The sequence below is a fragment of the Henckelia pumila genome, chromosome 1, assembly GCF_033568475.1.
Source record: "Henckelia pumila isolate YLH828 chromosome 1, ASM3356847v2, whole genome shotgun sequence".
NCBI classification, from domain to species: domain Eukaryota; kingdom Viridiplantae; phylum Streptophyta; class Magnoliopsida; order Lamiales; family Gesneriaceae; genus Henckelia; species Henckelia pumila.
The window spans coordinates 61,515,914-61,538,972 of record NC_133120.1 but is presented as its reverse complement, the minus strand read 5'-3'; the positions used below and the strand labels follow the sequence as shown (position 1 = coordinate 61,538,972).

The window sequence follows — 23,059 nt, the reverse complement described above, 5'->3', positions numbered from 1 at the left end:
CTACGTAAAACTTCTGATTGATTTCTAGTGCAGTCAATCAGAGGGTTTCTGTTTTTTGTTCGTGGACCTAATTCCGGAGATAGATCATGACTGTCATTGGTTCCCGGGATTTACAAGAAGAGCAGATTAAATTCTGTTGGAGTCCACGATCAAGCCTTTGCTTGACGAGGTAAAAATTTAACTGTGTTTTATTTTTACTTGAACAAATTTAATCGTACAGTTTTGATACCCAGATATGGAATCGTTCCATATTAATAAAATAATTTTTTTAAACTTCCGCTGCACTGGGTATCAATTCTAATTGATCTGAACAACGTTTTCCAACAACAATGTCTGCATACCATGGTAAATTTGTTACCTCGAACAGTTGCTCATCTGGGAATTCTTCATGAATTACTTGAATTTCAGTTCCTTGATTCTCTAAACAGAATTTTCCAACAACAATGTCTGCATACCATGGTAAACTTGAATTTCCAAGTAAAATTCTTGTAATAATAAAATCCAACGAATTAACCTTGGCTTAGCATCGTTTTTGCTCATCAAGTACTTCAGTGTCGAGTGGTCAGTATGGACAAAAACTTTGCTCCCCACCAAATATGATATGAACTTGTAAAATACAAGCACGACTGCAAGAAGTTCTTTTTCTATGCTGACATGGTAACGCTGGCATAGTAGATAACGTGTAGCACTTTATCCCTATTCTGCCCATGGAAGGCCGCCAACGCTGTGTCACTGGCATCACACATCAATTCAAAAGAAAGACTCCAGTCTGGTGCTACAATCAATGGTGCGCTTGTCAATTTCTGCTTCAATATCTAAAACGCCTGTAAGCACTCAACAGAAAAGTTAAAAGACACCTCTTTTATCAATAAATTAGTAAGGGGTTTAGAAATAGAAGAAAAATCCTTGATAAATCTCCTATAGAAACCAGCATGCCCTAGAAAATTTCTTATCCCTTTCAAGTTCGTGGGAGGCGGAAGTTTTTCAATTACTTCTAGTTTCTCCCTATCCACCTCCACACCTTTTTCAGACACCTTATGCCCTAAAACAATCCCTTCACGTACCATGAAGTACCATTTCTCCCAATTCAACACAAGATTACTCTTTTCACATCTTTTTAATACTCTCTCCAAGTTACATAAACAGTCATAAAAAGAAGAACCAAACACAGAGAAATCATACATGAAAACCTCAATGAATTTTTCTATCATGTCATGAAAAATAGCTATCATGCAACGCTGAAAAGTAGCAGGGGAATTACACAAACCAAACGGTATTCATTTATATACAAAAGTACCATATGGACACGTAAAAGTAGTTTTATGTTGATCCTCGGGTGCTATGGGAATTTGCATATAATCCAAATAACCATCTAAAAAATAGTAAAAAGCATGCCAAGAAAGCCTCTCAACCATCTGATCAATAAAGGGGAGGATAAAGTGATCTTTATGAGTGGGGTCATTCAATTTCCTATAATCAATGTATACCCGCCATTTTGTGATAGTTCTAGTAGGGATCAATTCATTATTCTCGTTTTCAATAATAGTTGTCCCTCCCTTTTTAGGTACTACCTGAATTGGTCTTACACATTCACTATCAGAGATATGATATATAATACTTGCATCGAGAAGCTTGATCACTTCTTTTTTCACTACCTCTTGCATAGTTGGGTTTAGGCGCCTTTGTGGTTGAGTGGATGTCTTGTGCTCCGACTCCATTAGTATCTTGTGCATGCACATGGATGGACTAATTCCTTTTATGTCCGCAAGACTCCATCCAATTGCTCTAATATGCTCCCTAATCACTCTCAGTAGTTTTTCTTCTTTGCACCCTGTCAAATAAGAAGAACAAATTGCTTGCAGTTTATCATTCTTTATCAAATATAAATATTTTAAGTGATAAGGGAGTGGTTTGAGTTCAAGCGTAGGGGGATCCTCGGTTGATGGATTCAATGATTTTGGGATGTGTCCAAGCTCCCCTATCTTGGAATTAATGGATCTTTCAATAGGCGTCATTCCATAAAAATATATCGCAACCTCTTGAACTTCCTTGCTAACATACTCTTCATGCATCGTCCCTGAAAAACATATCTCTAATAAATCCGCAGATAACTATTCCTGCAAAGAGCACTCAACCAATTCATCAGTAACATCAATTTTGAAACAATCAGAATTTTTCACAGGATATCGAAGACCATGAAATACATTAAAAATTACACTCTCATCATTCATGCGCAAAATTAACTCTCTCTTATGCACATCAATTAAGGCTTTTCTAGTGGCCAAAAATGATCTACCTAAAATCAGAGGTATCTCACGATCCTCTTCCATATCAAGCACAACAAAATACACTGAAAAAATAAACTTATCAACTTTCACTAACACATCTTTCACAATCCCCCTAGGATATTTTATAGATCTCTCAGCCAATTGTAGGGAGATTGTGGTTGGCCTAACTTCTCCAATACCAAGTTTTTCAAAACAAGAGTAAGGCATAAGATTTATACTTGCACCAAGATCACACAAAGCCTTACTAAAGAATAATTTTCCTATAGTGCAAGGAATTGAAAAACTATCAGGATCCTTAAGTTTCATATAGAGTTTATTTTGTTAAATAGCAGAACATTCCTCCGACAACTTCACAGTTTCAAAATCCATGAACTTCCTCTTTTTTGACAAAATATTCTTCAAAAATTTTGCATAACTAGGCATTTGAGCCAAAGTATCCGCAAATGGAATATTAATATGGAGCTTTTTGAAAATTTCTAAAAATTTTGCAAATTGGTTATCCAATTGCATTTGCTTTGCTCGCTGGGGGGGAAAGGAAGTTTATTCAAATCAATATTAACATTATTAATTGGGTTAGAAGACTTACCTTTATTGCCCTTAGGCTCCGATTCCACATGTTTTGGCACGTCCTCCACTCCTTTATCAATGTTTGGCTCCATTGCTTCCTCATCATCAACAGTCTTCTCCCTTGCCTCCACTTGCAATCTAGTAATCGCCAGAATAACATTTACGTCTCTTGGATTTCTCTCAGTGTTTCTAGACAATGACCCTGTTGTCCTAGTTGACAGTTGTGTGGCTATTTGGCTCATCTGTGTCTCTAACTTATGCAGCATTGCCTCTTGATTTTGCAAGCGAGTCTCAGTACCCGATACATGTTTAATCATAATTTCTTCAAAGCTCGATTTCTTTTCAACTGGCTTAGACGTGTTGGCGGTGGGATCTGTAGATTTCCATGAGAAATTCGGGTGATATTTCCAGCCAGGATTGTAGGTGTTGCTATAAGGATTGTACAGTTGTTTCCCTTGATTTCCCATAAAGTTCGATGCATCAATTTCAAACACTTGCTGCTCTTCGGGCTGCTGCAATTGGACTTGATTTGCTAAGGCAGTCTGCATAAGTGTCATTTGATGTGTAAGAACATTGATTTTTGCATTCAGTGAAGTCAATGCATCGACCTCTAGAACTCCAGTTTTTTTCTCCTTTTTCACATTCGGACATCCTACATTACTTTCAGTCATGTTACCAATAATCTCTCAAGCGTCTGCTGGCGTCTTCCTGAATAGGCTTCCATTAGTAGCAGCATCGAACATGGATCGAACCGACTGATCGGCTCCATTGTAGAATGTCTGAGTCTGTTGGCTCTGAGTGAGATTATGATGAGGACACATCCTCATCATCTTCTTAAATATGGTTCATGCCTAATGTAGAGATTCTCCCTCCTTTTCTTGAACGATATAATGTCAGAAAACAACTTTTCCATCTTCTTAGGAGGGAAATACTTGTTCAAAAAGTTTGAACAAGGCCGGTCCAAGTAGTGATAGAACCCACAGGCAGATTAGCCAACCATTCCAAAGCCTCGCCTTGTAGAGAGAATGGCAATAACCTTAGTCGCAATGCATCAGATGTTACCCCATTGAACTTGAAGGTGTCGCAAATAGATAGAAAACACTCCATATGAGCGTAGGGGCCGTCCACAGATGTAACCCCAAAACAAGCTTGCAGTTGCTCATCTGGGAATTCTTCATGAAAACACTTGAATTTGTAACCCTCAATGGTTCAGGAATACAGCTAGCCGTGGGCTCACAACTCCTTGTGACTCAGAACAACAATTTCCGACTTATCCATCGAATCATGGTAAGAGCGCCTAGCAACATCGCCCCATGATTCCCTAGGTATTACTGATAGTGCCTGCAAGAACCAGTAGATTTTGGTTAGCGTACAGTACGGTCCCTTCATCCATATATCCCGATCGAATCAACAATCATTGGTATATCGAGAGTCGTTCGAGATTCGATAACTATGCATTACATCTTGGAGATCAAATAGTGACATCGCATGTGTTACTAGGAAAACTCATTAACCTAAAACACATCATGTACTCTGGCCAGAGATTTGTCACACTAATATCTCCTCAGATCGCATAGGATATCCACACTCGCAAGTATGTGATGAATCCTTGACAACAAAGCATCGACTCCTATATGTGTCGTAACTGTACCCAATCCCGACACCTGATGACCCCAATAGATTCGGTAAACGAGTCAAAGTACAGTACTAGCATATAGAGTCTCAATGATGTTTCAAGTAATAAGGACTAATGGTGTACAACCAAAACCGCGGACTTTATCCACTCGATAAGTGATAACCACATGGAAATTCCGAATAGGGTAGTTCGATCATTCATCATATGAATATCCATTTACATGCTTTGAACATCTCTATGTTCCATACCAATGAAACGTGGTACTCGGCATCGCAAATGCTAGTCTCAATCTCGAGCGATCCTTATCCTTATTTGCGGACGGCTCAATAGACTAGGAACAGTTTAGAATATACAGTGACTATAAGATGTGTTTTATGATAGCCATCCCCATGTGCTACCACATCTTACACACACAATAGTATATTCAAGGTCTTTATCAAAACAACAATAGTATATCATAATATAACAATATGAAGAAAGATAAAGTCAATGCCATTATAAAAGTGTAAATTATATTAAACAAAAGATTGTTTTACATAGAGTCATAAAAGCCCTTAGCCACAAGTTGGCTAATCGGGCACCCACTCTTTCAATCTCCCACTTGCCCTAAAGCCAACTAGTCATACTACGTAATACCATTGCTTTGCAATGTTTGTCAAACAATGGTCCTGGCAAGGGCTTAGTAAGCGGATCAGCGATATTGTCTGTAGAGGCCACTCTCTCGACACTGATGTTTCCTCTTTCCACGATCTCCCGGATGATGTGGTATTTCCTCAGTACGTGTTTGGACTTCTGATGAGACCTTGGTTCCTTTGCCTCAGCAACGGCACCCGTGTTGTCACAGTACACCGGGACTGGACCAACAGCTTCAGGAATTACACCCAAATCTTGGATGAATTTCCTTATCCAAACCGCCTCTTTAGCAGCAGCTGATGCTGCAATTTATTCTGCCTCATTGGTGGAATCCGCAGTGGTGTCCTGCTTGGAACTCTTCCAAGAGACAGCACCGCCATTGAGCATGAATACAAATCCAGAGGTTGATTTCGAGTCATCTACGTCACATTGGAAGCTAGAGTCGGTATAGCCTTCCAACTTCAATTCTCTCCCTCCATAAACCATGAATAAATTCTTAGTCCTTCACAAGTACTTAAGAATATCCTTCACGGCTTTCCAATGCATTTGACCGGGATTGGCTTGGTATCTGCTCATGTCGCTCAGAGCATAGGCCACATCCGGTCTGGTAGATATCATCCCATACATGATACTACCTATGGATGACGCATATGGCACGTGTGTCATCTTCTCTATCTCTTTGTCAGTCTTGGGACACATAGACTTGGATAGAGAATCTCCATAACACATAGGTAGATGTCATCTCTTGGACCCATCCATTGAAAATCTTTTCAATATGGTGTCGATGTAGGTTGATTGAGTGAGTCCTATCATTCTTTTAGATCTATCTCTATAGATCTGAATTCCTAGAATATAGGATGTCTCACCTAAATCCTTCATCGAGAATCTACCTGATAACCATATCTTTGTTATCTGCAACATCCCTACATCATTCCCCATGAGTAGGATGTCATCAACATAAAGTACTAAGAATGTTACCGCATTCTTAACTACTTTCTTGTACACGCATGGTTCCTCCGGGTTCTTGATAAAACCAAAATCCTTTATCGTTTCATCAAATTTCTGGTTCCAACTTCTTGATGCTTGTTTGAGATCATAGATTGATCTCTGAAGCTTGCATACCTTATGCTCGCTTCCCATGGATGTGTATCCCTCAGGCTGCATCATATAGATCTCTTACTTAATGTTTCCATTAAGAAATGCAGTCTTTACATCCATTTGCCATATCTCATAGTCATACCATGCTGCTATGGCAATAAGGATTCTTATGAACTTGAACATTGCGACTGGTGAAAAGGTTTCATCATAGTCAACTCCTTGTCTTTGAGTATAACCTTTTGCCACCAATCGTGCCTTGTAGGTCAATACCTTTCCATCAGGCCCAAGCTTTCTCTTGTAGATCTATTTGCACCCAATTCGAACAATTCCATCAGGAGGATCTACTAAAGACCAAACTTGGTTAGAATGCATCGAGTCTATTTTCGATTGCATAGCTTCAAGCCATAAATTCGAATCCGCATCAGAAATTGCTTCCTTGAAGTTTCTTGGATCACATCCAATGTTGGGTTCACTTTGATCCCCTTCAAGAAGAAGACCATATCTAATAGGATGCCTAGAAGTCCTCTCGGATTTCCTAGTAATAGGCGTGTCTTGTGATGATTCTTGAGGTGTAGGATCGCTATTTTGTATCTCGGGTTCTTCTCGAATTTCTTCGAGTTCCATCATCTTGCCTTTCTTATCCAATAAGAACTCCTTCTCCAAGAAGGTGGCATTCCTTGAAACAAACACTTTTGTTTCAGCAGGATGATAGAAATAATATCCGATTGAATTCTTTGGATATCCAACAAAATAACATAAAGTGGATCGACTATCCAACTTATCTCCCACTGTCTGCTTCACGTAAGCAGGACATCCCCAAATCCTCAAGTACGAATACTTAGGAGCTTTGATATTCCATAACTCGTATGGATTTTTATCCACTGCTTTGTTGTGAACATTGTTCAACAACAATACCGCTGTTTCAAGCGCATAGCCCCAAAACGAAGGTGGGAGCTCAGTGAAGCTCATCATTGATCGAACCATGTCCAACAAAGTTTGATTGCGACGCTCCGATACACCATTCAGCTGAGGTGTCATAGGAGGAGTCCACTGAAAGAGAATTCAATTCTCTTTTAGATAGCCCAAAAACTCGGTACTTAAGTATTCTTCACCTCGATCCGATCGAAGTGCCTTAATACTTTTACCTAGTTTGTTTTCTACTTCAGCCTTGAATTCTTTGAACCTTTCAAATGCTTCAGACTTATATTTCATTAAATATAAATACCCATAACTAGAATGATCATCAGTAAAGGTAATGAAGTAGGTGTTGCCACATTTAGTACCAATCCTAAATGGACTGCAAACATCTGTATGGATCAAATCCAACAGATTTTGACTACGCTCAGGTTTCCCTTTGAAATGAGATTTAGTCATTTTTCCCTTTAGGCAGGACTCACAAGTAGGTAGAGAGTTAATATCAGACATATCAAACATGCCCTCTCCCACTAGCTTGTTCATCCTCCTTGAGGAAATATGACCTAGCCTAGTATGCCAAAGGTTTGCCGGGTTTTGACTATCGTTTTTCCTTTTAATTGTTGTTACTGATTTATCAAAATAATTAATTGGAACGTCTTTTAATTTTAAGCTATATAGATCGTTTTCAAGTTGTCCATTTCCAATCAAACATTCATTCTTGTAAATATTGCAAATCTCATTCACAAAATTGCAAGAAAAACCATCTCTATCAAGCATAGAAATAGATATAATATTTTTGACCAAATCCGAAACATATAAAACATCTCTCAAAAATAACTTAAAATTGTTCTGCAAAACTAAATAAATGTCTCCTATAGCTTTGGCTTCGACTCTAGAACCATTCCCGAGCCTTAGCTGGGTCTCACCCATCCTTAGCTTACGACTTCTTGTCATCACCTGCAAATCATTGCAAATGTGAGATCCACATCCGGTATCCAATACCCAAGAAGAAGTATTAAGCAAAACATTTATTTCAATGTAAAACATACCCTTTGCAGTTCGCAACTGTTCGAGGTATTCATTGCAGTTACGTTTCCAATGACCGGGTTTCTTGCAGTAGTGGCAAACGTTATCATCTTTATTCACATTTGAAACCTTGGCCTTTCCCTTCTTATTTGGTACAATCTTCTTGGGCGGGGCAGAACGTTTCTTACCCTTTCCACTTGGCCCCTTCTTGGAGTAAGAAGAGGAGCCAACCAAGAGTACCGGTTTATCCTTTTTTAATGTGGCCTCATAAGACACAAGCATATTGACCATCTCTTCAAGGGTGGCCTCTATCTTGTTCATATTGAAGTTTACCACAAATCCGTCAAACGATGAAGGAAGTGAAAGAAGTAATAAGTCCGCGTTTAGCTCATGCTCCAATGTTAAATCGAGTGTTACCAACTTTTCAATGAGCCCAATCATGTGTACCCCATGCTCACGGACCGAAGTCTCATCTCGCATGCGGCATGTCATGAGCTCTTTGACGGTGGCATACCTTTTCGACCTTGACTGAGCTCCAAAACGTTCCTTGAGGTGCACGTGTATGTCAGCAGCATTCACGACATCCTCAAATCGCCTCTGGAGTTCATCAGACATTGAAGCTTGCATATAACATTTAGCCTTGATATCATGGTCCCACCATTGATCAAGTTTTACAAATTCTTCCGGACTTATATTAGCCGGTGCTTCCTTTGGAGGATTATTTTCTAACACTTAGAAAATTTTCTCCGAGTTTAGAACAATTTTTAATTTACGGAACCATTCCATATAGTTTGCGTCAGTCAATTTGTTTTGTTCAAGAATTGAGTATAGTGGATTTCGCGAATTCATCGTAATGAAATACTGAAAGGGAAACAGACAATAATCAGTGATTTGTTTAATTAATTTACTAAGACATAAAATATGGCGAATTTTAATTTTATGAATTACACTCCCACTATTTTAACGATTTCACTACCCTCTAGTGAAAACGGAAAACCCTTTCCTTAGTGGGAACATGGAGTCCAATTGACAAATCATGATCCCGAATAATATCAGTCAACCATAATTTTCAAAAGGTAGAGCCCAATTACTTCCAAAGTAACCCCCATGTTTTTACCTCGTGTCCAATAAGAGCCCAATAATATGATACCGTTTATTGTGACATGTCAAGATAACCCATCAATATTAAGTTGTGATGGACGGTCGCCATGTGAATCCCCAATAATATGAGCCAATCCCATGGGAGTTCCACCCAACTTACAACATGTGTCGATCCAATGTACAGCTTTTCGACGAACGGGTCCCCCAATAATATGAGCCGGACTGTATCCGCGGGTAGCATCTCATACATTGATTGTTGATGGAAGGTAGAAATATTTAAACAATATTTAAATTTCCTTTTATTAATCTTGATATCGATTTTAAATCATATTTAAAATGAGGGATTTTTAATTTTGAAAATTTGTCTCATCATATAATTTATGTATGCTTGCGGGATTCATACAATTTAGTCTAAACATGCATACATCAATAATATCATATATTATTTAAGGATGATCGATCCCATTAACTAATCGACCCGTGGTTGCCAATCACGAATCTAAGTCCAATCCTAGGTGATATGCAAGTATGCAATGCAATCCTATTACATTGTGCTTCCAATTTACATTTCTTCGGTCTTCATTGTCTGCTGGGCCCACCATTTCTTCAAATCTTTGTCTCCCACTAAGTCTAATAAATTTATAATAAATTTCGATGACAAATATGGGATACATTTTTAGGGGTGGGAACGGGCCATAAACCAGGTCCACTTTTATTACATATGACAATCATATTGGGCTATAAACCAAGCCCATTAATAAACACTAACAACAATAAGACAAATGTAAATCACCTAACATAAACCTAAAGCATTGTTCATGGCAATCAATCATCCTTTATCCATTAATTAATTCAATAATTAAATAATTGGATAAACATGCAAAGGCATCATAATTTAAAAGATAAAATCATATTTTATCTTATCCATCCATAAGATCATATCTTATCATCAATTGTACCAAAATAATTAATTTTATAAAATTTAATTTAACGGATAAAATTTATAAATTTTCCAAAAATTCAAATTTATCCAAAAATTAATTTTAAAATTTTCGGACTCGAACAATTCGATCTGATGCCTCGTGAACTAATCAAAAACAATTTTCGATCGGATCAAAAACTAGAATTTCAAAAAATTAAAATTTTAATTAAAAATTAAAAAAATAATTTTTCCGGGCTGCCCGGGACAATCCCGGGCAGCCCGCGCCCCAGAAAGGGGCCCGGGCTGGGCAGCCCGTCGCTGCCCCTTGGGCAGCAACGATCGCTGCCCGATTTGCCCATTAAAATTTAATTTTAAATTTTCGTTTTGTTTCAAAAACCGAGGCTTAAAAATTTTGTACAATCGATTAATTTAATCGTTTGATCTGAGCAACCTGGCTCTGATACTACTGTTGGAAAACGTGTTCAGATCAATTAGAATTGATACCCGGTGCAGCGGAAGTTTAAAAATTTATTTTATTAATATGGAACGATTCCATATATGGGTATCAAAACTTTTACGATTAAATTAGTGTAAGTAAAACAAATAATCACTATTAAATATTTTACCTTGAAATCTCGAAGCGAGATTATGGACACCAACAAAATTTAGTCTGCTCTTGTTGTGTATCCCCGGAACTGATGAACGAACGTTTCTTCAATCAGGTCCACGAATAAAAAACAAAACCCTCTGATTGACTGTACTAGAAATCAATCAGAAGTTTGCGTAGAGAATAAACAGATATGATCTGTTAATTCAGATTGTAATTTTTCACAAAAACACAACCCGAATTTTTCTCCAAAAGGGACAGAGGATTTCGAAAATTCCCTTGAATAATATAGGCTGAAATTCGAAAATTGCAAGACTGAAATCTTATTTGATTTTCGAACACAGTACATATATTTATAGATAATTTCTAAACTAGATTAAGTTATAATTGCATTAGGACTCTAACTCCTTAGGGCCCACAATCCATAACTTAAGCCCAACAATCCAAGCCCGTTGTTCTAGAAATTAATATAAAATTCATCGTGACTTCGATTGATAAACTGATTTTACCAATGTGCACAAAAACCATTTTTGCATCTTTTAGAGTCAAGATAATTTTTCTGAATCCGAATTCAGTGATTTCCAAAAATGCCCATCCCTATGTCATTTTAGGAAATCCCACTCCCTTTAGTTAAGAAGTCCAACTTCTCTTTCATTAAATTTAATTCTTTAAATTTAACTATCTCTACGGGGTTTTAGTAATCCATTACTTGTGTAACCCTCAATGGTTCAGGAATACAGCTAGTCGTGGGCTCACAACTCCTTGTGACTCAGAACAACAATTTCCGACTTACCCATCGAATCATGGTAAGAGCGCCTAGCAACATCGCCCCATGATTTCCTAGGTATTACTGATAGTGCCTGCAAGAACCAGTAGATTTTGGTTAGCGTACAGTACGGTCCCTTCATCCATATATCCCGATCGAATCAACAACCATTGGTATATCGAGAGTCGTTCGAGATTCGATAACTATGCATTACATCTTGGAGATCAAATAGTGACATCGCATGTGTTACTAGGAAAACTCATTAACCTAATACACATCATGTACTCTGGCCAGAGATTCTTCACACTAATATCTCCTCAGATCGCATAGGATATCCACACTCGCAAGTATGTGGTGAATCCTTGACAACAAAGCATCGACTCCTATATGTGTCGTAACTGTACCCAATCCCGACACCTCAATGATGTTTCAAGTAATAAGGACTAATGGTGTACAACCAAAACCGCGGACTTTATCCACTCGATAAGTGATAACCACTTGGAAAGTCCGAATAGGATAGTTCGATCATTCATCATATAAATATCCATTTACATGCTTTGAACATCTCTATGTTCCATACCAATGAAACGTGGTACTTGGCATCGCAAATGATAGTCTCAATCTCGAGCGATCCTTATCCTTATTTGCGGACGGCTCAATTGACTAGAAACAATTTAGAATATACAGTTACTATAAGATGTGTTTCATGATAGTCATCCCCATGTGCTACCACATCTTACATACACTATAGTATATTCAAGGTCTTTATCAAAACAACAATAGTATATCATAATATAACAATATGAAGAAAGATAAAGTCAATGCCATTATAAAAGTGTAAATTATATTAAATAAAAGATTTTTTTACATAGAGTCATAAAAGCCCTTAGCCACAAGTTGGCTAACCGGACACCCACTCTTTCATCTTCAACCCTTCATAATAGGCAGGATCAGCCTTAGCCTGTGCAATCTTCTGCTCAGCATGCAACAGTTGAGCTTGAACAAATGTAGGATCAATGTTCTTAGCAGCAGAGGGGGGTACAAAAATTTCAGTGATAGAGGGGGTGTTGGAAACACCTGCCACAACACCTGCGGCAACACCGGATTCAAACCAAGGTAGGATAATCTTTCTATTGCCTTGAAGCAATGCAGGTGAAATCTTCAATACTTCTCCAGACTCCGTGAGCAGCTCATCATCATCCTTCTCAATTTCTTGAGATAGCAGCATCGAATAGATCAGAGAAGGATATGGCAGCATCAGAGTTGGTTGTGCACAGTCAGCAAAGGCCATGACCGTGTCAAACACCAGTCGGCCATAGTTGAAATTTACTCCTGTTCCAATGGCATAAAAAACTGGAGCCTGGTGCTTTGTGACAACAGTGGAATTCCCAGATGGAGTCCATGTATTGACAGCGGTCTTGTGTAGAACAGAGTAGAAAGAGGTGAGTTTGGCAGCTGGCAGCTTTTTAGGATGAGCTGAAAACACTGTGACTTGACCACCTGTGATGACAGAGGTCATCTCATCCAAATTAGGTAGAGCAGCATCATCACCAGTAAGTGTATGGAGGAATCCATTAATCATGGCAGGACTGAAAGCAAAAATCTGTCCTCGCACATACATTTTCCCATATTTGACATACCGAGGGTCCTTCACTGCTTCAGTCAAATTGCAATAAAATTCACGAACAAGTGTCCTACAATACGGACCAACAGTTGTAACAGTGGACAACATGTTTCTTACCTCAAAGAACTTCACCATGTTCTGAGCTTCGTAGCTTTCCACTTCAATATTATGTTCCTCAAGGAACTCTTTGTCAGCATACTTATCCCAGCAATCAGCAATTTCCTTAGAATAAAAAGTAGATGAATAGGAAGATTTTACCTGGTATTCTTCTCCTAAGGTGTTGTCCAAGGTATCGGCAACACCTTCCTCAACATCCTCTTCATCATTTGCAGAGTTATCAGAATCTGAATCGTCTTCTAGGTCCTTCTCAGCATCTGAGGCTTCACTTGAATCAGAGCTAGAACTATCAGAGGGGTGAGGACGGTTATCAGAAAACTCTTGCAACATTTCTTCATTGGGTTCATCATCAGATTCATGAATAAGTGCAGTAGCAGCAACAGTAGGCTTCTTGCTTTTGGACTTCTTCATCTTAGCCATGAACTGGGCTATTGAAATTTCCTCATCATCAGAGAACACAAGAGGAGCAGGTGTGGAAGTCTCCTCAACAGTAACAGATGCAGATGCATCTTCCTTGACAGCAGGAACAGAGGCTTGAGTCTCTGAGGCAGAGGACTCATCATCATCAGAGCGGGAATCGTCCTCAGATGCTTCGACAGCAGCAAATAGAACTGGGATAGCATGTCCCGAAGGTTCCATCACAGAAGCCTTTCCCAATTTCCGATGTACCAGTTTGTAATCTTCATCATTGCTTGCATCACCAGAGGAGAATTCAGTTTCCACCAGAGAAGGTCTAGTTGATTGACCCTTCCCTCGAAATCTTTTCGAAGCGATGTAATCTGGATTATAGCCAGCTTGTCTCTTGGATCTACGGGTCAAGGGTTTCGAAGGAAACACCTTGTTCAGCACGCTCATGTCTGGCAAATTCTCCACATCAATCTCATTGCCTGGCTCTCCTGAAGCGATGGAGTCCAGAGGTACAGGTTCTTCAGCAGCTGTAATAATGGCCTGTTCGGACAGAGGGTGTGGTGACATAGGTGTTGTCACACCTTCAGCAGCATCTTCTGTGTGCCCCATCTCCGATCGAATATCTTGGGGATCAAAACCCTTTCCTGCCATTAAAATTTTACGAGAGTAAAAAAAACAGAGAAGAAATTAGGGCAATATGTGAGCAGAGGCTACGAAAATAAGGAGGGCGAGAGTCGAAACAAGAAAATGATGTATTTCCAAAAACAGATAAATACCCAAATATATATATCACTCACCCTTTTCCTAAACTCACTTGGATTCTCAGTAGGCCCCAACGGTAACAAAATCTCCCCACGGTAACAAATCAGATTGAAATTAGGCAATAAATCTCTTCTATACCCACCGATAATCTAGGCCCAAATATTTCACCAAATAATTTCAAATTTAACTCCTCATCAAAATATAACACCACTGAAACAAAATTCAATCCCATTCAAATTCAAAAATTCAGAGGATATGGAAAAATTCAAATTTTTTGTTTGATCAGAATTCATAACCTTTTGGCGCAAGATATTCACAAATTAAAAATATGCATGTCCTAATTATGTCTAAAACAGAGTGTGACAATAATTAAAATGCAATCACATGCAAAATTATATGTTGACAAAATGAGGTGTTTTCAACGATGTTGGCAACATCTTCCAGTAACACTTCAAGATTCAGAAAAATTTTGGTATCCAATTCATTATTACAGAAGTGGTAGCCTGCACACTAAAGGAAACGATCTTCAATTGACCCCTTTAGGTAGCTTTTTCCATTTGCTTCTGATTTTCTCAAATTTTAGGATTGATACAATTCAAGTTTAATCATTTTGTATTGTTGAAATTCTGAATTTTCAAAGTCACTTTTCATTTGGGACAAAATCATGGAATACAAGAACATCCCTCCACTACTTCGTGACTTAATCAGAACTCTTTTTCAATTAATCCATATTAAACTGTAAAACATTTTTCAAAGAATCCTGAGTGAAAAACAGTATATGGTTACAAAGTATCCAATACATCACAAAACAAAATGAATGCATGAATGCAATATGCCTAAGATCCTAAAAATGAACATGCATGAAAAGGTGTTGTCACAGGGTGTTGGCAACACTCCTGACAACATTTCAGTTCTGTCTATAATGCACACATACTGAGAGACTTCCTTAGACTGGAGAATCTCTCGAAATCCAAGGCTTTTGTGAATATATCAGCTAATTGGTTATTTGTTCCAACAAAATCAATTAATATCATGTTTTTCTCGACCAAATCTCGAATGAAGTGATGTCTAATGTCAATGTGTTTGGTTCGAGAGTGTTGTACTGGATTTTTGGATATATCAATGGCATTAGAATTATCATAGTACACAATAATAGGAGTATCACTCTTAACACCATAATCATTTAGCATTTGATTCATCCAAAGGAGTTGTGAGCAACAACTACCAACAGCAAAATACTCAGACTCGACAGTAGAAAGTGAGACACAATTTTTTTTCTTACTATACCAAGACACTAAGTTATTCCCCAAGTAGAAACATCCTCCCAAAGTGCTATTTTTCTCATCTAAATCCCCAGCCCAATCAACGTCACTAAACCCTATCAAATTCGAATTGGTTTCTTTAGTGTACCACAAACCCAAGTTCAAAGTACCTGCCACATATTTCAATATACGTTTCACGGCCTTTAGGTGAGTAATTTTTGGTTTAGACTGATATCTAGCACACAGACAAACACTATACATGATATCAGGTCTAGTAGCACTTAAATACAAAAGACAACCATCATGCTTCTGTAGAGGGTGTTGTCAACACCTTCGGCAACATCCTCCCTAGACAGTTTTTCATTACACCCCATAGGTGTGCGCATATGTTTAGTGTTGTCATTCAGAAACTTTTTCACCAGATTTTTAGTATACTTGCTTTGACACAAAAATATACCATCATGCATTTGTTTCACTTGCAAACCCAAGAAATAAGTTAACTCACCAACCATGCTCATTTCAAATGTAGAAGACATGCACTTCACAAAATCATCAACAAGTTTGTCATTTGAAGCACAAAAGATTATATCATCTACATAAATTTGGCAAATTAAGATATTACCTTGAGACTTTTGCACAAATAAAGTCTTATCAACTTCACCTCTTTTGAAGCCAATATTGAACAAGTACTCGGTTAGTCTTTCATACCATGCACGTGGTGCTTGCTTCAATCCATACAATGCCTTTTTCAAATTATACACATAATCAAGATGATTTGGATTCTCAAACCCTTTAGGTTGTTTCACATAAACTTCTTCATTTAGGATCCCATATAAAAAGACACTTTTTATATCCATTTGAAAAAGTTTCATTCCCATGTTACATGAAATAGCAAGCAGAAGTCGGACTGACTCAATGCGGGCTACAGGAGCAAAAGTTTCATCAAAATCCACCCCTTCAACTTGTGTATACCCTTGAGCTACCAACCTAGCTTTATTTCTAATAATGTTTCCCGACTCATCAGTTTTATTTTTGAAAAATCACTTAGTTCCTATAACATTATCATGAGCAAGACACGGTATCAAGTACCAAACATCATTCCTAACAAATTGTTCTAACTCTTCATGCATAGCATTGACCCAAAATTCATATTTTAAAGTTTTTTCAACCTTTTTGGGTTCAATGTTTTACACAAAACAAGAAAATCTTAACTGAGAATATGTAGAACTCATGCACATTAAGCCTGCCATCTTTCTGTAGTCCACCTTCTCTTTCCTTCTAGTTTGCAAGTCTCCATGCACATCTCCAATTACTTGTGAGGTTGGGTGATTCTTCTGAATTTTGCTTGGAACATTCTTTTCAGCTTCATTTACCTCATTGTCCTCATCAATATTCTCATTAGTAGGCTTTTCAAATTTTGTTTCTGAAATTTCTGTAGGAGGTGTTGTCGGAGGTGTTGTAACACCTTGGAAAACATCTGAATTTCCAGAATTATCCAGCAGATCATCAACTTCATCCTCAGCTGTTTTCTTTTTTAGATCTGCAAAATTATCAAATACAACATTAATAAACTCAAAAATAATCCTTGTTCTCAAGTTATACATCATATAGGCTCGGATATTTGATGAATATCCCAAGAACATACACTTATTACTTTTTTCATCAAACTTAGAAAGATGATCTCTATCATTCAAAATGTGACATACACATCCAAAAAACATGAAAATATTTAAGGTTTGGCCTCTTTCCCATGAAAATTTCATAGGATGTCATAGTAGTACCATTTTTCAAATACACTCTATTTGAAATATGACATGCAATATTCAAAACTTTAGCCCAAAAACGTTTTGAAATATTTTTCGAACTCAACATCACTCTTGCCATTTCTTGAAAAGTCCTATTTTTCCTTTCAGCAATTTCATTTTTTGTGGAGTTTTAGGAGTAGAAAATTCATGAGAAATATCTTTCTTATCACACAAACTAGCAAAAGAAGAGTTTTCGAACTCCTTACCATGATCAGTACGAATCCGAATTACCTTCAGATTGTGGAGATTCGAAATCTTAGTGAGCAGTTTCTTGAATACCTCAAATGTGTCTGATTTTTCTCTCAAAAAATTTACCCAAGTATATCGTAAAAAATCATCCACACAAACAAAAGAATATTTCTTACCACCAAAGCTTTCAACATCCATTGGACCCATCAAGTCCATATGTACAAGCTCAAGGCAGTGTGTTGTCACAGATGTTGGAAACACCTCATGTGACACCCTAGTCTGCTTCCCTTTCTGACAAGCTTCACACACAAATGAAATACCAGATTTCAAATTAGGCATACCTCTAACAGCATCTAGCTTACTCAAGTTATTTAGTATCTTGAAATTCGCATGACCCAATTTTTAATGTCATAGGTCAAATTCAGTCACTTTTGTGTGTCACAAGCCATCTCTTTTTCAGTGATAGCAGTTGTCAGATGACATAGTACCTGTCATGACACAGAGATTTGAATTATTAAAAACTTTGCATAATTTCTTATCAAATTGCACATGCAAATTATCATCACAAAGTTGGCTTATGCTTATTAGATTTGCGGTTAGTCCTTCAACATGAAGCACATTGCGAAGCTTAGGCAAACCAGCAACATTCAGAGTTTTCTTTCCAACAATGTTTCTCTTTGAACATCCTCCATAGGTTATTTTTCCACTTTTCTGTTCAACGTAGTCAGTGAGAAACTTCTTGGAACCTGTCATAGGACGTGAGCTACCACTATCAAAGTACCAAGCACCTGAAACATTAGTTCTCAAAGCAGTATAAATCATATGATAGTGATTATCAGCTTTTGGTACCCAAACTTTTCTTACAGAAGATCTGTTTCTATAGATGTTGTGAAAGGGTGTTGGCAACACCTTAGGCAACACCTTTGATGTAGATCTCTGTCTGTAGTCTTCCTGCAGCTTGAAACAGTATGGTTTGATATGACCAGGTCTATGACAGTAGTGACAAATATACTTACGTTTCCTTCTAGACATTGAAGGAGCGGTAGGTTGTGACTTTGGTTTTGGAGGATCAATTGGTAAGGCCTTTTTGATTTGAGCTTTCAGTACTGCTACTTTCTTTGACAAACACAGGGTCTTTTGAACTTTCACCAACCTCAAATTTGCTGTTTTCAAAACCTAAACCAGCCGTACCATCTCTTTCCATCTTGAGTACAAAATCAAGCTTGGAGGTGCTTGAATTAAACTTGGCCAATGTAGCTTTTGCTTTTTCAAGTTCTTCCTTCATTTGACTTAATTTCATGTCTTTCTTACTCAGCATAACTTCAAGTCTTGACACATCAGCCTTTAAATCAGAATTTTCTTTTGAAAGAATGGTATTCATCTTATTCCTTTCAATCCAATCAGTATGTAATTCTTCAAACATCATCCGAGCTTCTTCCATGAATATTATCTCATCACCTGAATCATTATCACACACATTATCAGTAATTGAAGAATTTAATCAGATTGACCTTTGGGGTGTTACGACCAGGTCTGGCAACACTTGCGGCAACACCTAAAGGATTGACTTGAAACTTCTTCTTGATTTCCAGTAGGGCAGATAAGGCAGTGTGGCTTTCTTCATCTTCTTGTTCTTCTTCATCAGACTCTTCATCACTTAAAGACGTATTCATACATTTCCTAAGCGTGTTAGCACACTCATTTGCATAATGTTCATAGTCTTGACAAGCATGACATTGTACCGTGTCTAAATTCTTTGGTACTGACTTTTTCTTCCCTTCCAACATCAGCCGAAGCTTAGGAGTATCAGTAGGTTTTCTTGGTGACTGTTCTGGTCCAGTAATTCTCAAATGCTTGCTAGGAAACATTGGATCCTTGAGTTTTTGATCCGTTTTTCTTGTCTCTTTCATCTTCTTCAGATAATCATTGAATTTTCTAGTCATGAGAGAGATCGAATCATCTTTTAAATCAGACTGATGAACTTCTTGGTGGAATTGAACATACTCCTCATATGAGGTCTTTGAAGCTTGAAGTTCTATTGATTTCCCTTTATCATTTTTTTGTGTTGTAAGGTTCATCTCAAAAACTTGAAGGATACTAATCAATTCAGTCATCTTCATCTTTGAGGTGTCTTTCACTTCCTCAAGTGCCCAAATCTTTTCATTGAATCTCTTTGGCCAGGATCGAAGAACCTTGTTCACCATACTGTCATTAGAAATAGGTCCACCAAGAGCATGCGCCTCTGTAGCTATCTCCCTAAGTCTTTTATCATAATCAGCAATAGTCTCATTCTCATCCATCCTGATATTCTCAAATTTTGTGTTTAGTAATCCCAGTCTTGTTATTCTCACACTATCAGTTCCTTCACAGTGTTCTTGAAGAGCTTTCCATGCATCCTTAGCAACAGTGCATTCAGCTATGAGTCCAAACATTCTTATATCCACAAATTAAAAAATTGCATTGAGTGCTTTAGCATTGTAGCTTGAACTTTGTGTTTTCTCGGCGGTCAAAGTTTCTTCTGGCTTGATAATGTATTCTCCTTCTAGATCTAATATCTTTGGAAGAGTCCAACCAGTCATAATGCTTTGCCAAACACGAACATCCATCGTTTTGATAGTATATTGCATCCTAGTCTTTCATAGTGCTTCGTACCATCAAGAACTGGAGGTTTCAGAAACGAGTTCACAACAAACGATGAGCCCATATTATTCCCTGTAATAAAATAAACAAACCAAGATCAGTTCTTAGTGTATCAAGAATATGGCTCTTATGCCACTTGTAAGGGAATTTTGGGGTTGCACATAAACAGTTTGAGGTGTTGTCACAAGGTGTTGACAACACCTACAATAACACCTTGAGCAATTTGCAGCGGAATATAATTTAAACGTGAATAAAATAAACAAGCAACCAAATAAATAGACTCAAATGATTTAAGCAAGAGTATAAAATACTCTTGCAACGCCTCAGGGCAAAACTTCACTAGAAAATAATTCAAAGAGTTTACAAAACCCTAAAACTAGTGATTATTGTAAAAATCAATTTTCTCCTCGCATGTGAGAAAATAAAGAGTAAAAGTTCACCTAAAAATTCTATATGAAACAAAATAAAGAAAACGAAATAAGGAGAAACACTTTTGATGCCAAAACACGATCTATGAGAGCAACACAAATCTCCGAACTTCAATGCTCTCAAATCTTCAAGGCAATCAAGCAAGAACACGATCTCAACTAAGCTTCATAAAATCTTCAGAATAACCTATGTTGTACGCACAGAAAGCTCTCACATAAATCTCTCTATCGGTCGGTCTCTCTCTATGTTCTCTCTTCCTTGTGCACGTCTATCTCAATATATAAACAAGAATTCTTCTCTTCTTGGTTTTCTTATATGCATAGGATTCTTTAGATTTGATCATATCAAATCTACACAAATAAAGAAAGATATACATTAGACATGATATGATAAATATTCTTATACGCTTATCAATATCTCAAATAAACTTATTTAAGGAAATAAATAACTTATAAAAAATACTTCATGTCCAAGAAAGACAAAAGATATTAAATAAAATCTTTTCAAAATTTAAGAAATTTAAGAAATAAAATATGCCTTTCAATCGAAATAGCAAATGAAAACAATAGTGTTCATGTTTGTAGACATGAATTCCGAAAATATGCTTCAAAATCAATCTACAAACTCTCCTTAGATAGAGATTAATAACTCAAAATTGGAACAATTGGATCGCATAAATTAAAATCACAACCGAACCAAATCATCATGCGTGCTAATTAAATCAATATTGAAGCAGAAACTCAAATTATTCGCATGATATTTCAGAAAATCATACAAAATTTCAGTCTAGATTTTACCAATTATTTATTGTAAGTTCATATTAAATTTCAGTAAATTTTATAAATTGTTCATCTAAAATGACTCACTCTTGTACTCATCAGTTAGCTATAATCAATGATTCTCAATCATTGTGTAAAACTTTAAAATTTAAAGACATCTAATACCCGAACTAATATCTTTTCAACGTTCATAAATTTCAGCTTTAGTTTTTATGGATCCGTAACTATCAATCAATCACTAAGACTTGAAAAATCTGCCCAAACTCAAAAGCTACCAACATAGAGGAGCCAAATATGCAGCTCATATGAGGTATTAATCATCGTTTTTTTTAGGTATTAATCATCGTGTAAAACTTTAAAAGTGAAAGAAAATTAATAAAATTTCATGACTTCCATCCCAATAACCATAATTTAGCTCGTACAAATTTTGTTGTACTAAAAGTGGAGAAATTCTTAAATATTTTCATTAATCGGTGAAATGATAATGTTAAATTCACAATTTTCAAATCAATGTAAAAAGTAAAATGCTACAAAATTATAAGAATGAGTTGTGGAATCGAACAATAACACGATTTATAATCGATAAAAAAAAAAGAGCAAGAATCCAAGAATTCCAGTTCTAGTTTACAAACCATCAAAATAAAATTAACTTTGAATAGTTATTCAGGCACACAATCTCAAATACTTCAATACTGTAAACAAAAGAATAACATATTTCACAACTAACCTAAGTAAAAGTTGGCTTAAAATATTAACAACAATGATTAAACACAAAAAAAAAAAAAAAAAAAAAAAATTCCACTTGCTTCTGCCTCTTTGATAGATTTTTTTTCTCCAATATTAATCTCACGACATATTTTCTTCTCCAAACAAAAACTTCATTAAAAAATCATACAATAATGCGATTAATCGATCTAAAAACAATAAGAATCTAAGAAACTTACTATTTTTCTGAGGTGAATGGCTTGCTTCGGCTCTGTATCTTCACCCCACATCCTTTGCTTCAGCCTATTCGTTGATGGGTTTGCTCGACCAGTAGGCTTCTGAAGTTATATCATTACGTTTGACATCAGTCGGTGATTTGGTCGGCCGATGGGTTTTGATGTTGCTGGGAAGATTGGAGGTAGCGATGCAGAAATTGGCGAGGGGAAGATGGGCTTGTGAAGGTACGAGATATTTACACAGGGACTGAAATATATGTTTACGTTTGTAAGCTGCCGGTGGGTTTCGATGGTGAGGGAGCGTGTTAATGGTGAGAGAAATTGGGGAAGGGAAGAGGGTTAGCGATGGAGCGTGTTTAATCATTTGAATTATCTAAATTATGTAAGTATAATTTAATTAATTAACATTGAATAAAAAGATAAAACTTTGAAAAAATTATCTTCAGACTATTATTTTTATCTAAATTATGTAATCATACTTAATTATTTTTTATCTTATTACTCTTTTTATGCGTAATTAACAAATGTTGTATTTTAGTAATTT

The 23,059-nt window shown here is 36.9% G+C and overlaps 1 protein-coding gene across 5 annotated transcripts; it reads right to left on the bottom strand.

Annotated features, from left to right (window-relative positions):
- Positions 1-16,611: 16,611 nt before the first annotated feature.
- LOC140874940 (uncharacterized) lies at positions 16,612-22,854 on the bottom strand. Of its 5 annotated transcripts, none has more exons than XM_073278438.1 (4): positions 22,519-22,854; positions 20,905-21,145; positions 17,744-20,438; positions 16,612-17,272 (listed from the first exon to the last, which is right to left on the bottom strand). In XM_073278438.1, the coding sequence occupies exons 3-4, from the start codon at positions 18,063-18,065 to the stop codon at positions 16,920-16,922; spliced, it is 675 nt and encodes a 224-aa protein (XP_073134539.1). In that variant the 5' UTR covers positions 18,066-20,438; positions 20,905-21,145; positions 22,519-22,854; the 3' UTR covers positions 16,612-16,919. The 5 variants fall into 4 exon arrangements, 4 of the variants coding, with proteins under 4 accessions (XP_073134539.1, XP_073134540.1, XP_073134535.1 ...); XM_073278439.1 differs by having other exon boundaries at positions 17,903-20,438; XM_073278434.1 differs by having other exon boundaries at positions 16,612-20,438.
- Positions 22,855-23,059: the final 205 nt, after the last annotated feature.

What these genes read in the sequence shown, in the direction of transcription:
- LOC140874940 (XM_073278434.1), bottom strand. Translation starts at nt 20,158, where the DNA reads ATGTTTGGACTCATAGCTGAATGCACTGTTGCTAAGGATGCATGGAAA.